The sequence below is a fragment of the Pseudophryne corroboree genome, chromosome 10, assembly GCF_028390025.1.
Source record: "Pseudophryne corroboree isolate aPseCor3 chromosome 10, aPseCor3.hap2, whole genome shotgun sequence".
In the NCBI taxonomy this organism is placed as follows: Eukaryota; Metazoa; Chordata; class Amphibia; order Anura; family Myobatrachidae; genus Pseudophryne; species Pseudophryne corroboree.
Window position 1 is genome coordinate 217,170,092 of NC_086453.1, and position 17,011 is coordinate 217,187,102.

At 42.0% G+C, this 17,011-nt stretch overlaps 1 protein-coding gene across 5 annotated transcripts in view; it reads right to left on the minus strand.

Annotated features, from left to right (window-relative positions):
• The window catches only part of MORN1 (MORN repeat containing 1), a 1,300,694-nt gene that overhangs the window by 438,261 nt on the left and 845,422 nt on the right, over positions 1–17,011 (minus strand). For all 5 annotated transcript variants that reach the window (XM_063943076.1, XM_063943075.1, XM_063943078.1 and 2 more), the window contains exon 12: positions 8,657–8,739. In XM_063943076.1, coding sequence (XP_063799146.1) covers positions 8,657–8,739 — 83 coding nt within the window. The remainder of the gene's footprint in view (positions 1–8,656; positions 8,740–17,011) is intronic.

Genomic DNA, 17,011 nt, shown 5'->3' on the forward strand with positions numbered 1-17,011 from the left:
TTTTGGCTGTATTAGGAACAAACATATTAATTGGACCAACCTAGCATGAGCAACCTGACAGTACACAGCATGAAGTAGGCAATGGTGAATGGCATATTAGCTGTTCTGCAACCTCAGTAGCTTTTCAAGAATGTGCAAAAAGCATAGGAAACATGTTAGACTGAATGTGAAGACATAGACATAACAGCATGTTGGCATTCTGTAAAACCGATGACATTATATAATCATCCTGCAATAATGAAAAAAGGCATCCAACATGGTCAGCACTGCAGGGTATTGCTCTTCTAGAAAACTAATGAATGAAAGCATGATGCAGGTTATAACGATGTTCTGCTCCAGACAGTACTGAAGATCAATGCATCAGACAGTTGCAAGTGCATTAGCTGACCTAATTGTCTGGAACTCCAGCAGACCCTGCGTGTTCACACAGAGCATCGATTATATGTACTGTGTGTTCCCTGGGCTAACATAAAGATTGCAGCCAACGTAAAGACGGTATGTTCAATGCATGATGATGCAATCTATAATGCCATATGAAGAAACTGAAGCAAAGTTCACTTAACAAATATATTAAAAGAACTAAAGAAACTCTATTGTGGTGGTGAGATGGTGGGAGGAGGGGGGAGGGGGAGGGGAGTGCTCCACTTACATTTACTGTAATGGTTTCTCTCCAGGAAAGGATCAGAAATACAGTTACACTGATAATATGTTTACAAGAAACACTTTTACAAAGTTAATAATATTATACCAATATAATTTCTATAGGTCTTATCCTGGCATTCGAATATCAGCATGGACAGAATATCAGCATGGACAGGATGCCAACACTCAACATGTCAACATTTTGAATGTTGACGGTAGATTTTAGGGTATTGGTTACAGTTAAGAAATGACAGTATGACGGCTGATGACATTCACAATGTCAATGTTATTTCAGTGCTGACACTGTGAATGGCAACATTTTACATGTCAACATGCTGTCCATGATAACATTCTGAACGGCGTCTATTTATGCCACACAGCAACAATTCGTCAAGTTTGTAGTCCTGGTAAATAGTCTCTGTGACATATAAGGATCACTCTGTTCTATACGGCAAGACTACACTCATTTTTTAGGATTTATTGAAATTTACAGTTTAACGTCGCAACGTACTCTGAAATTAAAGTATATAACTAACAAACAATTGGAGATAAAATCATCATTTTGTTTAACAAAATAAACTTTTTACTCCTCAAAGTAGACACCTTTTGTAGATATAACAACCAAATACACTGGAACTCAAATATGGGGCCGGATCATTGGCGTTTCTATAATGGGTGCAATGTGTGCGGTGCACACAGGGGGCCCTGGGTCCGGGGGGGGGGGCCCACACCACACACACTTCACCCATATTTTAATACTCACCTTTCTGAAATCCAGCGTCGGGCGCTGATCTCGCGGCGAAAAATCGCAGCCAAAATGGCCGCCACGCATGTGCAGTAGCCAAATTGGCCTCCGAAACATTTTTATTTATGAGACTACAAATTAAAATTAACCCCAAAGTCCTCTGAATTTTTATCCAGTCTTTTTCACACACTCAGACTCTGCTGTGCCTGATAGCTATTGCTACCTCTCTATTCCCAATATTAGCCCTCAATAATGCTGCAAATACTCTCTTCCCAAACTCAGCCATTACAGTCCAGGTTTTAAGAATGTCCATTTTTAAGTTCAGGTGGTTAGATCACATTGACTGGGTTATGTATTAAGTCACCTGTGCTCGAGCATGGATATCCCTAAAGCCTGGACTGTAATGGTGGAGTTTGATCATTTTATCTCTACAGTCTCAACTTTTAGCATTCTCAAGTACTGTAGGCTAAGATGGCAAAGGAACAGCGTCATCTGCCAGAAAAGGGATCTGCAGCTTACGTTACACTGCTCATTTACATGTGGCTCTGAAATATAGCTCAAGTTAAACTGCTCATTCACTTGTGGCTCTGGAATGGGATCAGTGTGCGATCCCGGCAGACGGGATGCAGATGGTCACAATACCGACGCCGGCATCCTGATGGTCACGATCCCCACAGGGGTGAGGTAAGTATTCTAACCCCATCCATACCCCCTAACCCTAACCTCCCCCCTTAGTGCCTAAACCTAACTAATAGTCTAACTCTAACTCTCCCCTATTAGTGCCTCACCCTAAACCCCCACCCTCGCAGCATAACCCTAACCCCTTCCCAGGTGGTGCCTAACCATAAACTGCCCCCCACCCCCTCCAGCCAAATCCTAACCCTCCCGGCTATACTTGCCTTCGGGATCCTGGCTGTCTGGATGTCCAGCTCTCTGTATGCTGACCTGGTTGGGATTCTGGTGTCAGTGTTGGGACGAGTGTCGAGATTCCGGCATTGGTATTTCGGCTGACGGGATACCGACAGCCGGGATCTTGAGCTCTGGAATTTAGCTCAAGATACACTGCTTATTCACTTTTGGCTTTGGAATATGTATGACTTTCTGCATGGGTTGGCCTACTATGGTGGTGTTTAGACCTTGTTATATTACATACAGTAAAAAAATATTTTTAGCCAAGTCTTTAAGAGACAGGTACTGAAACCTCATACTTACTGTACCTAACTAGCTATACTGTGGATCTGCTGTCCGGTACAATACTGCATAAAGTATTGCTAATGACAATTCTCTAATTCCTTGTGTTTAACTCTGTACTGACCCCTCTACCTCCCATTAGAATACTAACTGAATGGAAAGGGTTTGATTACATATATGTATTCAGCTACAAAGATATGGAAATTAGAGGGTTTTTTTTTGCTTTTATATACACCTTCATGGAGCTACTCTACCCCTCGTTCCTCTCGGGTGTGGTATACAAATTTTACATTCATTAGGTCTACAGTCATTATGTTGACCCCATATGGTCGACAGGCACAAGGTCGACAGACAAAAGGTTGACAATTGAAAGGTCGACACTGGAAACTGTTGACGTGGGCAAAGAGTCAGAAGGTTGACATGACAATGGGCATACAAAAATGGTCAACACTATGAACCCGTCGACCTTTTGAACCTGCCAACCTTTTCCAGTGTCAACCTTTCATATGTTGAAATTTTGTCCATGTCAATATTTTGTCCATGTCGACCATATGGGGTCAACCTAATGACTGCATACGCTAGTGTGTGCTGGGGAGAAAGGCAGCTGCAGCTGCGGCCAGTCCTGACACCGGCATGCGGCTGGACGTATATTTATTAAATATTTTTAAAGGCACGGTCAGCCACACCTCCCCTCTTTAGCCATGCCGCCTCTCATTACCTGGCCTAGGAAAGCTGTTGGCACCCCTGGGGGAGGTAGGGAGCTGTTTCCCATGCATTGGCTTATGGGGTGGGGTGCAGGGTACCCATGCATCATCATAAATAACAATTAAATAAGTGTATTTTTTTTTTTGCATGGAAGGGATTCTGCTTTGATACACATCTAACCTTAATAATGAATAATAATAATAATTTTATTTATATAGCGCTCTCTCTCCAATAAGACTCAAGGCGCTTAACAGATACATAGCATAATATAGTACAGAAAATAAGGAAGTACAGAACAGCTTTTCATAAAATACAGAAGCACAAAAATCCTAAAGGGACATGGGCCCTCATTCCGAGTTGTTCGCACGCTAGCTGCTTTTAGCAGCATTGCACACGCTAAGCCGCCGCCCTCTGGGAGTGTATCTTAGCATAGCAGAATTGCGAACGAAAGATTCGCAAAATTGCGAATACAAATTTCTTAGCAGTTTCTGAGTAGCTCGACACTTACTCTGCCACTGCGATCAGTTCAGTCAGTTTCGTTCCTGGTTTGACGTCACAAACACACCCAGCATTTCGCCCAGGCACTCCCCCGTTTCTCCTGCCACTCCCGCGTTTTTCCCAGAAACGGCAGCGTTTTTTCACACACACCCATAAAACGGCCAGTTTCCGCCCAGAAACACCCACTTCCTGTCAATCACACTCTGATCACCAGAACGAAGAAAAATCCTCGTAATGCCGTGAGTAAAATACCTAACTTTTGAGTAAAATAACTAAGCGCATGCGCTCTGCGAACATTGCGCATGCGCAGTAAGTGACTAATCGCAATATAGCTAAATTCGGCAACGAGCGAACAACTCGGAATGAGGGCCCTTATGGAAATGCTTGAGTAAACAGGAAAGTTTTGAGTCTACTTTTGAAGGATTCTATAGTTGGGGCCTCTCGCACTGTGCAGAAAAGTGAGTTCCATAGAGACGGAGCCACATGACTAAAAGCTCGACCCCCAGACGAATTACGAGATTTACCTTAAAAAGCATGCCTTAGTAACTTTTATATGTTCAGTAACTATAGGGAAATAAGTATGAGAAATACATAAGAATTACTAGTCAAATGGTGGATGTTTTCCATCCACATTCCATTATGACAGTATAAAATAATTAATACAGACTATTATATGCTGGTGTCTATGTAGACTATGTGTAAACATAACAATATACTCCACTGATTTCTGTAGTAATAAGGTATTATTATCTATCTTATTTCAAATACATTGTTCTCTGCCTCACTAAGGTCTCCCAGACAGGATGACATGCTAGTGAGGATGCTGTCATGCTGAGCTCCTTAGAACAAGACACAATGGTTGCTGGTCTGCTATTAATGTGGAGCCAGATTACAGGATGAATGATTGAGGCAGAGGTCATCATGACATTTCCCAGAGCTTTTGAGTCATAGATCTCAAAGTCTCACTGATAATGTGTCCACAGACAGCATGATTATTCCAGCGTAACATTTTTGAATGTCTGACTGACACTCTATGAGAACCTTGCAGGTGTTAGTTTCTAACTGCAAAAAAATAAAGGTCACAGATATCACTACACTGAAATAACATTACAGGTATGGGATCTATTATCCAGAATATATAGAGCTTTGATTTTTTTTGAATAAGAGGTTCCTTCTTTAATTGGAAGCACTGCAAAAATATGACTAATGTCCAAGAGGAGCTAATACAGAGGCAAATAGGCTAATGACCATTTAATAACTAGTCCCATGAACCTCTCACAAAGGTAGTTTACAGTATATCAAGGTAGTTTACAGTATACCCATAACTATAATTCCATTTCAGTTTTAAATTAACTCTGTGTTAGACATGTGTCACTACATACATTATTTAGACATACAGATAGAGCCCCTCATTGTTGGAGTTTCTCCGCCGAAACTGAGTATTAGTCATGCCTTAGCTATAGCTCAGGTTTTTGAGTTGTTTCCCTGAGTGGCGCGTTGAGGCACGACAACGTACACAGCATGCAATAAACATCTTCATCACTGGGTGGCTAATGCTCCACTAATCCAGTACTTGTGCGCGAATAGCAGCGGATGGATATACAGTAATCGTACTGTAATAGTGTACTCTTAGCAAGCTCTGGCAAATGGCCAGTGACAACTGTAATGTTATACTGTACACATAGACCAACGGTCAGATGGAGAGAGTTAATCAGGGACCCAAAAACTAAACCAATAAATTAATAAATAAAAATACTGTATACAGACGCAAACTTACATGTTAAAGCTATGGTCCATTGGCGTTATGGTTATGTGAGCATCCAAGTCCCGTAGCCAATGCAGCTAGATATGCAAGATGTGAGACTTACAACCATGTACAGTACGTAGTACATATACATTCTTATAGCCACTCACATACAGATGCCTGCTATACATTTATACATCAAGTATAATATACTGTACTGTATGATATGGAGTACACTATAATGCTCTGATTAAGTCTCTACAAAATTAAGTGCATTGTATCTAGGTCGCTAGAATAGTCTCGAGATTGAACACCAGGTAGGTCAGATGGGTCTAGTTTAGTAGGTATTGTATTAGATTATGACGCTTTGGTATAACCATTTTTCATATGTTCAATTGGCTATAAAAGCATGCTCACACTAGCTAACCTACACAAGCACATTTTTCATTATATCCCTTGCAACATGAAAATTGTGGGACACTTGCTTGTGTCACTGGAGGAGTTAGGGGGGGCAATCAGAGCACTGTGTCCAGTGCAGAAGCTGCTCTGAGTCCTCTTGTAAAAGCATGTCTCTGTTCTGGGCCCCGGCATCAGTCCCACCTCTAGCCAGCTCTCAGTCCCGGCCCCATTAAGCAACACTGCAGCGTATTGTGCATACGCGAACTATGATAATTGAACATGCGCGAACATCGCAATGGATTTACCATTGAATGCTTTTAATGTGATTGAATGTTAACTACCATCGCATCAGAATATTAAAAGGCGGAAGACCATCTACCATTTGATGATGGGCTTCTGATGTCTATCCCTAGACTGAGCCAGCATCACTTAAAGAGAGAGAGGAGAGAGCTCTCACGAGTACCGGTCAATCAGAGCTGGTCTCCCTCCCCTGCTCCTCCTCTCTCCCTTTACTGGTTTTGCCCCATTCTCCCTGCATGTGAGCCAGCCTCCTGTGCAAAGCACTACTGGGAGTGGTAGTGTCTCCTGCCTGCATCATCATGTTTCCAGGAAGATTACCCAATGTGAGAAGCAGTAGCATATGGAGCATGGGGTAAGGGTGGATTTAGCCTGTACAATTATGATCCTTAGGGCTCATTGCCTGTGTCTGTACCCTGTAGCTGCCCTCTCTCTCTCTACCCTGATCCCTCTCTCTCACCTAATCCCTTTCTCTCTTCCCTGACCCCCCCTCCCTCTCTCTCCCCTGATCTCACTCTTTCTCCTTGATTTCTTCCCCCCCCCTCTCTCTCTCTCGCTCTCTCTGACAGTTGGGACAGGAAGTAGGAGGAGTAATGAGTGGAGGGGGAGGAGTCAGGAATCATTCATAAACTGCCCCCCATAAAAGAAAAGTCTATATCCGCCCCTGGCTTGTGTTTGCTTCCTCAGGCCAAAGTTGGAAACCCTACTCTAGAGGGGAAGAGAAGGCCTTTGAACCTTTCAGAATTATATATTATAAAAAGCAAATGTAAATCTTTATTATTATTTTAATGATAAGTACTCAATCCAGTAATTCACCCTTTACATTCCACACGGTTCCCTCCCAAGTGTAGTGAACATGGAAGGACTGACACATTTTAGTACCCCAGATGGCTGCCTCGGATGGTTCCTCCGTGGACAGGGTGTGCTTCATTTGGATCTTTCCATGCAGGGTATAGCATAATCCTACACACATGTCAGTTCTCCCATACATGCATTTGGCCTTTGTATGGCTCATCTCCCACAGTGTAACCTTCGTAGTGCACCCAACATGGCTGCCTTATCTGGTGCACTTGTGGTTGGGATGAAAAATACAGGGACCTGATGGTTTTGTTGGAACCCTACACTGAACTTTAGGACTCTTTAATCTCCCCATTTTGTGTTATCTTTTCTAAGGGTAGACTATTCCACCCTGGGTTAGCCTACGCAGTGCGCCCAAGATGGCTGCCACACCTGGTACATTGTGAAGGTGGAATGCACAACCTTTGGAAGTTATTACCTAAAATGCCTACACCAATCATGCTTTATTCTTTATGTGTGCTCAAGGTTTTCTTTTTATGTCTGTGTGGTTTATCTTTTGATGTATTACTTAAATCTTCTGTATTATGTGCATTGTTTTTGATGTCTGTAAAGCGCCTTGAGTTCTGTTGGAGAAAAGGTGTGTACACACGGTGAGATTTTTTCTTACGATTTTGACTATATAGTAAAAATCGTAGGGAAAGTTAGTGCAGATCGCAAGGTGAAAGTCACCTTGTGAACCCGATGCGCGGTCCTGCGCGGTCGGTATCACAAGCCTAGACAGACTGTGCAGGCAAGTCAATTTTGACTATCTTGTAGAAAAGATAGTCAAAATTGACACTTAGTCAAAATCGAACAAAGCCAGTATCGCAAGCACAGTCATTATATGCTTGCGATACCAACCTAGGGGGTCATTCCGAGTTGATCGCTCGCTAGCAACTTTTTGCAGCGCTGCAATCAAATAGTCACCGCCTATGGGAGAGTGTATTTTTTCTTTGCAAGTGTGCGAACGCCTTTGCAGCCGAGCGGTGCAAAAACAGTTTGTGCAGTTTCTGAGTAGCTCTGGACTTACTCAGCTGCTGCGATCACTCCAGTCTTTTTGGTCCCGGAATTTATGTCAGACACCCGCCCTGTAAATGCTTGGACATACCTGCGTTTTCCCAAACACTCCCAGAAAACGTTCAGTTGACACCCATAAACTGTGCAAATGGATTCTTCATTAAATCCATCACCCAGCACGATCCTCTTTGTTCCCGTACAACGCGCCTGCGCATTGCGGTGCATACGCATGCGCAGTTTTGCCGAGTTTTAACCTGATCGCATCGCTGCAAAAAGTTGCTAGCGAGCGATCAACTCAGAATGGGCCCCTTAGTCCCTATCGCACAGTGAGAATCGAGGTTAGCCCAAATCTCACCGTGTGTATGCACCAAAACTGCGCTATATAAATAAAATTATTATTATTATTATTATTATTATTATTATTATTATTATTATTATTATTATTATAATTATAGTACGGACATGTTGTTATTTACCAAAACAGAAGTCTGTAAGAAGGCTGTCTAGCTTTGGGGAAAGTAAGCACAGCATAAGAGAGATATATATCCAGCTGAGAGACAGAAATACTGAATCACACCTACCTGCTGTCTTCAATCTTCTCTTGTGAGACTGTCATTTTCTCAGTTTTTTCAGCAGATAGTTTTCCACTTGCTTTTTTTCTATTCTGCGATGTAAAAATAATACATGTAAGAAGTACAGATATCATACAGATAAAAACATAGACTCTTTCCATTGACTTCACCATTCCACAGAATGCCATTCCATCCTGTATTTGTAAATTCACATTTTGCAGAATTTATAGTCTATGAATAGATTTGGGATGATTATGGTAAATTCATTCTGCAGAGTTATGCGGGAACACAAAGGGCCAAGTTCCGCTAGTGAAACGTGCATACTGTCGCTGTCAGTTGCTGAATGAGACAAACACTTTTGAAAATTTCAATCACCAATTATAAAAAGGAAAAACCCACAAGGTATGAATGTCATCTCATTTGGAGGAGCATTTTAAACAGTGTTACAACATCAGTTTTATTGTAGCCTTATGTCATTACTCTGCTCTGTTCGTGGCTCTTTACTTTCTTCCATTCATCTATACACATAGGGGCCTATTGATGATCCCATATAGGCCCTTTACACATGCGGAGATGCCAATTTCCACATGTTCTTTGTTAAGGGGCCCATTCATTATTAGGGGCCCAACGGGGCTGCCTAGTAATCAGCAAACTCTGAAAACGTATTCTTAGGATGACGTTGATTCCCAGATCCCCACTTGTTCTTATGAGAAGGAAGTCCGGGGGTTGTGAAGAGAGATCGGAGTGGATCCATCTGTCACCTTCGCACTGCAAGACCTGTGGCACTTTGATGCATGAACTCATGCATGTGCAGTCGGCTGATCGCGAAGACAGCTGCTTTTGGGAGCAGCTGACCCTGTACCAGAGCATAACTGTAAAGAATCCACAGCGGTGAGTTGGATACTTAATTTTTGAGGGCCATTCGGCCATGACGAATAGTTCTCATAATGATAATGCCCATCATATGCAGCCCTGTCCTCATTTATACAATCACACGATTGAACATTATCTGAACACTCATCCCCTAAAATACTTTGTGCTGCTACAGAGTCGATTGGCTACAGGCTATCTTGTTCCATTTCATATCAAAAACACACAGATATACATGAAATCAAGACAACAAAACACTGATCTGATCCAAGCAAAGATCAATTTTAAAAAATGTTTAATTCACTGTGCAGCTAGTCATTGGGGTAAAATCTTTGTTGGGTATGGCTGAAAATTCGGTGGAGGCTCTGGCTAAAATGTGGCTGGCAGAATGGCACACCCTCACTGGGGAGGGTGATCTAAGTGCAATAAGTGGCAGTAGTGTTTATGACTGAGCTCATGGGGCAAATATACTAAGCATCAATTTTGCTGGTGTTCTGAAACCCCTGCACATCAACATCAAAATGAAACACCAAACAACTGAATTTACTAGCTAGAGGTTTTAATGGGATTTTGTACACCGCCGTCGATGTTCATCAGTTTTACTATGCTGTTGTAGCATTTTTTTTTTAATACCGTATTTTTCATGGGATTTTCAGCAAAACCACACTGAAACCACCACAAACCACTATACGTATATACTGTATCTGACCTATCACTTCTTATTTTTCTAGATCCCACTGCTGCTTCTGACACTGTTGATTACGCTCTTCTTATACAAAGACTACAAGCCCTAGGTCTTCAAGACACAGCACTTTGTTGGTTCTCATCCTTCCTCTCTAATCGCTCTTTCAGTGGCTGGTTCTCTGAATCTACCTTCTCTTCACTACCTCTATCAGTTGGAGTACCGCAAGGCTCAGTTTTAGATTCTCTGCTTTTCTCAATCTATACCAAATCTCTTGGCAAACTAATCAGCTCTTTTTTATTTTAGTATCATCTGTATACTCAAGCCTACCTATCCTCTCAAGATTCGTCATCTGTATTGGTCCTTCTCACTGAATGCCTTTCTGCCTTTCCTCTTGGATGTCATCTTGCCACCTCAAACTTAATATTTCCAAAACAGAATTGATTATATTTCCACCGACCAATAGTAGTTACCAACCTGATATCTCTATCACTGTTGAGAACACAACAATCAATCCTACCACACAAGCTCGCTGCCTAGGTGTAATTCTCGACTCTGAACTGTCCTTTGTTCCCCACAGTCAATCTGTCTCTAAGGGCCATATGCAATTGCAGTCGAATTGCTGCAAATGTTGAAAAACGGGGCATTTTCAACAGGAAAAACTGATTCGACAATGCAATACAGTACTTTTCGACAAAAAAACGGCCGTTTCAGATTTGACTTTTTGCAATTCTACATTTGTCAAATTCGACATGTCTGCAATGGTAAAAATGCGGCTTTTTGACAAAAGTATATTCAATTGAAGAATGTCGATTTGACAACAGTGCTTTTCGACAGTCATTTCGTCAATTTCAGTCCGCCTCATTTTGCTGGCGTGATCTAATAAAAAAAATTCAAAACATGTTTTTTTTGGTGTTTTTTTTTATTGCTAATAGCATATCTATTTATATTAGAAGGGATTATCTACTTGGTCTGTCTATTTAGGAGCCACAAGTATTATTTAATATATTTTTTTAAAGAATTTTTTTTTTACTGACTAAAATAATATGGAGAGATCAGAGCATGTTTTTCAGTGGGAAGGAGTGGGAATGGGTTAAAAATCCTGAAAAAAATGCGTGGGGTCCCCCCTCTTAAGCATAACCAGCCTCGGGCTCTTTGAGCCGATCCTGGTTGTAAAAATACGGGGGGGGGGAAATGACACGGGTTCCCCCGTATTTTAACAACCAGCACCGGGCTCTGCGTCCGGTCCTGGTGCAAAAAATACGGGGGACAAAAGACGTAGGGGTCCCCCGTATTTTTCACACCAGCACCGGGCTCCACTAGCTAGAGAGATAATGCCACAGCCGGGGGACACTTTTATACTGGTCCCTGCGGCCGTGGCATTAAATCCCAAACTAGTCACCCCTGGCTGGGGTACCCTGGAGGAGTGGGGACCCCTGAAATCAAGGGGTCCCCCCCTCCAGCCACCCAAGGGCCAGGGGTGAAGCCAGAGGCTGTCCCCCCCCCATCCAAGGGCGGCGGATGGGAGGCTGATAGCCAAGTGTCAAAAAAAAGAATATTGTTTTTTGTAGCAGAACTACAATTCCCAGCAAGCCTCCCCCGCAAGATGGTACTTGGAGAACCACAAGTACCAGCATGCGGGGGGAAACGGGCCCGCTGGTACCTATAGTTCTACTGCAAAAAAAAATACCCAAATAAAAACAGTACACACACACCGTGACAGTAAAACTTTACCGACACACACATACTTACCTATGTTGACACGAAGTGTCGGTCCTCTTCACCAGTAGAATCCATGGGTTACCTGTAAATAAAATTATACTCACAAAAATCCTGTGTAGATCTGTCCTCTTCTGCTTGTAATCCACGTACTTGGCAAAATAATAAAACGCAAAACCCGATCCACGCACTGAAAGGGGTCCCATGTTTACACATGGGACCCCTTTCCCCGACTGCCGGGACCCCCCGTGACTGCTGTCAAAGAGGGTCCCTTCAGCCAATCAGGGAGCGCCACGTCGCGGCACTCTCCTGATTGGCTGTGCGCGTCTGAGCTGTCAGGCAACGCATAGCACATAGGCGCTCCATTATATTCAATGGTGGGAACTTTGTGGTCAGCGGTTGACCGCGAGTAACCTCAACCGCTGACGCAAAGTTACCACCATTGGATACAATGGAGCGCCTATGTGCTACATTGTATCTCGAGTGCGCCGCCTGACAGCTCAGACGCGCACAGCCAATCAGGAGAGTGCCACGACGTGGCGCTCCCTGATTGGCTCAAGGGACCCTCTTTGACAGCTGTGGCATTATCTCTCTAGCTAGTGGAGCCCGGTGCTGGTGTGAAAAATACGGGGGACCGATACGTCTTTTGTCACCCGTATTTTTTGCACCAGGACCGGACGCAGAGCCCGGTGCTGGTTGTTAAAATACGGGGGATCCCCTGTCATTTTTCCCCCCGTATTTTTACAACCAGGACCGGCTCAAAGAGCCCGAGGCTGGTTATGCTTAGGAGGGGGGACCCCACCCATTTTTTTTCAGGGTTTTTTAAACACTTTTGTGCCGTCCATGAAGTCGAATCCAGGACGAACACTATCATCAATTGGTCCGTTTTTCGACAGCGGGACTGTCGAATCCGTTTTTTATTGAATATGTCGAATTCGGGTCCCGGCGGGAGGGTGTCTGACTGTCGAATTGTGTCGAATTAAAAAAAGGTCGAATTCCAGCCGGAATTCGACCGCAATTGCATATACCCCTAAATCTTGCTACATGCATCTAAAAAACATATCCAGAATACGACCATATCTTACACAAGACACAGCAAAAACTCTAATCCATGCTCTCATTATCTCCAGCATTGATTATTGCAATAGTCTTCTTACTGGTCTTACAAAAAAAGAGACTCTCACTGCTACAATCCATTCTGAATGCTGCTGCAAGACTGATCTTCCTCACTAGACATTCAACGTCTGCTGAGCCGTCTGTCAGTCCTTCCATTGGTTACCTGTATTCTATCATATTCAATATGAAATACTTTTACTCACACACAAGGCAATTAACCATACTACACCAACAGATAGCTCTTCACTTATCGCAAAATATCTGCCAACCCGACCTCTTCTCTCTTCACAACATCTACGTGTCTCATCCACACTCATTATTTGCTCCCATCCACTCTGTGGAATGCCATCCCATGCACAAAAAGACTCTCCTCTAGTCTCCAAACCTTCAAGCCTTCCCTGAAAACTCACCTCTTGTTGTGGGCTTACTGTGTGTGGTACAGTAATTGCATAGCTCTGGGCATTTAACCTGGAATCTATGAATTATATTCTATATTAGCCGTTAGGACTTAATATAATACTAGTGACGAACTATGACGGAACAACATAATAGTAATGTTAGCACCGGCAGCTGTGCGTGCCCGAAAGGGGCAACACTTGAATTGCTCTATGTGGCACCATCTAGTGCCCGCCAGCACGCAAAACACTTGAATTCCCACCATAGAGGTGAGGAGCAGTATTGGCCTTTTATTATATAGGATTAGGGGTGAAATTTTGTTTCATTTTATTCAGAGAGCTATATAATTTATTAATTATAGTAAAGGTACACATTTTGAATAGTTATTAATTGGTGTGTAAAAATATTTTTATGATTTTGCAAAATGTATTATTTTATGATGTGGCCACCGTTTATATAGCCACAAAATAATAAATGTTTCCCCCATCATAATAATATTTTTTTAACACCAATTAACAATTAATTAATACTTCCCTTTCATTGTAAGTAATAGATAAAATTGTTCTCTTAATGAAATGAAACAATTTCCCATATACAGGTTGAGTATCCCTTATCCAAAATGCTTGGGACCAGAAGTATTTTGGATATCGGATTTTTCCGAATTTTGGAATAATTGCATACCATAATGAGATATCATGGCGATGGGACCCAAATCTAGGCACAGAATGCATTTATGTTTCATATACAGCTTACACACAGCCTGAAGGTAATTTTAGCCAATATTTGTAATAACTTTTTGCATTAAACAAAGTGTGTGTACATTCACACAATTCATTTATGTTTCATATACACCTTATACACACAGCCTGAAGGTCTTATAATACAATATTTTTAATAACGTTGTGTATTAAACAAAGTTTGCGTACATTGAGCCATCAGAAAACAAAGGTTTCACTATCTCACTCTCACTAAAAAAATTCCGTATTGCGGAATATTCCACATTTCTAAATATTTGGATATGGGATACTCAACCTGTAGATTAATAAAATAGCATTTCTCCCATAAGAGAATTATAAATGGTATCTGCCTCCTTTTTCAGTACATAAGGATTGCCCTCATTATGGACCTTATTCAGAGTCAGGCACAGACTGCGTCTCTTGCCATACGGAATTCTAAGTGAGCTGTCCAGCGTCTTCATACACAACTGCTTTCAGCATGCTTTGTGAGCTCTCTCTCTTGTCACAACTAGGGTCGGACTGGCCCACAGGGGTACAGGGGAAACCCCCAGTCGGTCCTACTGCCTAGGTGCCCACCCCTTCCTTTAGGGATCAGGTTCCAGACTGTATACTTGACTAATATATTCTGAATGTGCTACTGTACATTATACTTCACAGGACAATGGTGTATTTTCTACAGTGCATTGCTGTTATTAATGTAATACATTATCATGCAGGTACATTATCATACATGCACTAGCAGTAATTACTAAATATATTTATCAAGGGATCCAGACCATGCACTCTCTAATGCTTAGCCAAGTCTCTAACCAACAATGCAACAATGGACTTAGGAAAGAAAAAGTTAATGTAATCCTTGCACCACTACAGATGCCAGCATTCAGCAGAGTTGCTACAATCACAAAAAGTGCAGCTGCTAAATACAATCTTCAATAGGCCTTTACGCATTTCATCCTTGAAAGCGATTTCTTCAGAGGGACATTATCTACATTAGCATCAAACAGCTGTCGAAGTCAAAAATATTTCATACTGACAACATACGAACTCCAAACAGAGAGGTCTGTTTGTGCGCATACACACAGCGTGCACAGGATACACGGTAGCATACGCATCCACACAGACAAGCCACAAAGATATATTCAACACATATTTCATACAACACATAAATTACACTTAGACAAAACATGACAAGCACCAGACATTATAATGTATTTATATAATAGAGTGTAACATCAGATATATATGTATTATTGGAATGGAACAAGTTAAATATATCATGCTTAGTGTCAAAATGATCAGGCGAATGTGTGTATTAATTTGATAGCTATGGGTAGATTGTAGCACATTGCAACAATGAATACAAAGGCCTTCCTGAAGACTTGAAACTGGATTCACAGTCAAGTCCCTCGGGGCAGACACATAGGTTTGCAACATAGGACAAAAGCCCTCACACTGACCTATGAGCCGTTGAGTTCTTGAGAGGTCTAGCCTCTGGACCAATGGAAGGAGATGAAACCCACTGTTGTATACACCCATTATTTTACTGTACAAACATAGGGACCCAGAAGCAGGGAGTTCTCTGATACATTCTCATTCAGCTCTCTGAGACATTCTCATACACTCTCTCTCACACTCACACACACACACACACACCCTTATCAGAAGTCTCCTACCTGATGACTGGCTGCCTGGGACCAGTGAAACTAAGCGTATGTATATTGGCTGTAACTGATTCTTTTGTAAATGTAACTGCTTCTTGTGTAATTGTAACTCTGTAATACATGTTATACCTAATTATATACTGTACATATGTTATTTTGTATGCATACCCTTTTAATATCAAATATATATATATATATATCTCTGAGCATTGGACCTCAGCTTACAATGTGTGCGACCGCTTGCTTTCTCTTAAGGGATATAGTGCTGTGACATTCTGCGCACTTTTATCGTATATGGTAATAAGATGCGCCTTGCGTCCACAGTATATATTAACGCTGGCATTGAAATGTTTATTTAAAAATAATTTGAAATTCACACAAGATATACAGTGTTAAACTCATATAAGATCCTACAGCTTTTTTTAAACCAACAGAATCAATTTTCATTTTAGAAAATATATACAAGTGCTGCGCTTGAAGTGAGCTTGGTTAATTGCTACTTGGTGAAAATATAAATATAAAGGTGTCTGCTCCAATCAATCAACAGCTCACACGGAACTTGCTAATAAACAAATTTAATAATACACATAAAAATAAAATAAAATGAAATAAAATAAAAGACAATTATAAAAACAAATGTTTAAAACTGGCTCAAGCACACTGATACATTTGCTGTATGGATCACTGAAATGAAAGTTTGTAAATAGTGTCACTTTAATGTTGCCACAAAGGACCTAATTGTGGTCTCTTTGTATCAATAGGGACTGGTAAGTAGCAGTTCGTACAGCCTGTTGGAGAATAAATGAAACAAACTCTTGTGCCTCTAGGCTACTGGCGTCCCAGTGCAGAGGAGAAGCCGCTGATTATAATTACCCGTCCTGCGGGAAATGTAGTGATGCGGCACAAGAGGTACCGGAGCAGCTGCCGTGCGTCTGCCGTTGGCACTAGCAAAGTGCAGATGGTAAGATCTAGGCAAGCCGGTCGTAATGCTGCAGTAATACGCTGGGCTGGCGTTCCGGTTGGAAATTCTCCGTGGAGAATTTCCAACCGGAACGCCAGCCCAGCGTATTACTGCAGCATTACGACCGGCTTGCCTAGATCTTACCATCTGCACTTTGCTAGTGCCAACGGCAGACGCACGGCAGCTGCTCCGGTACCTCTTGTGCCGCATCACTACATTTCC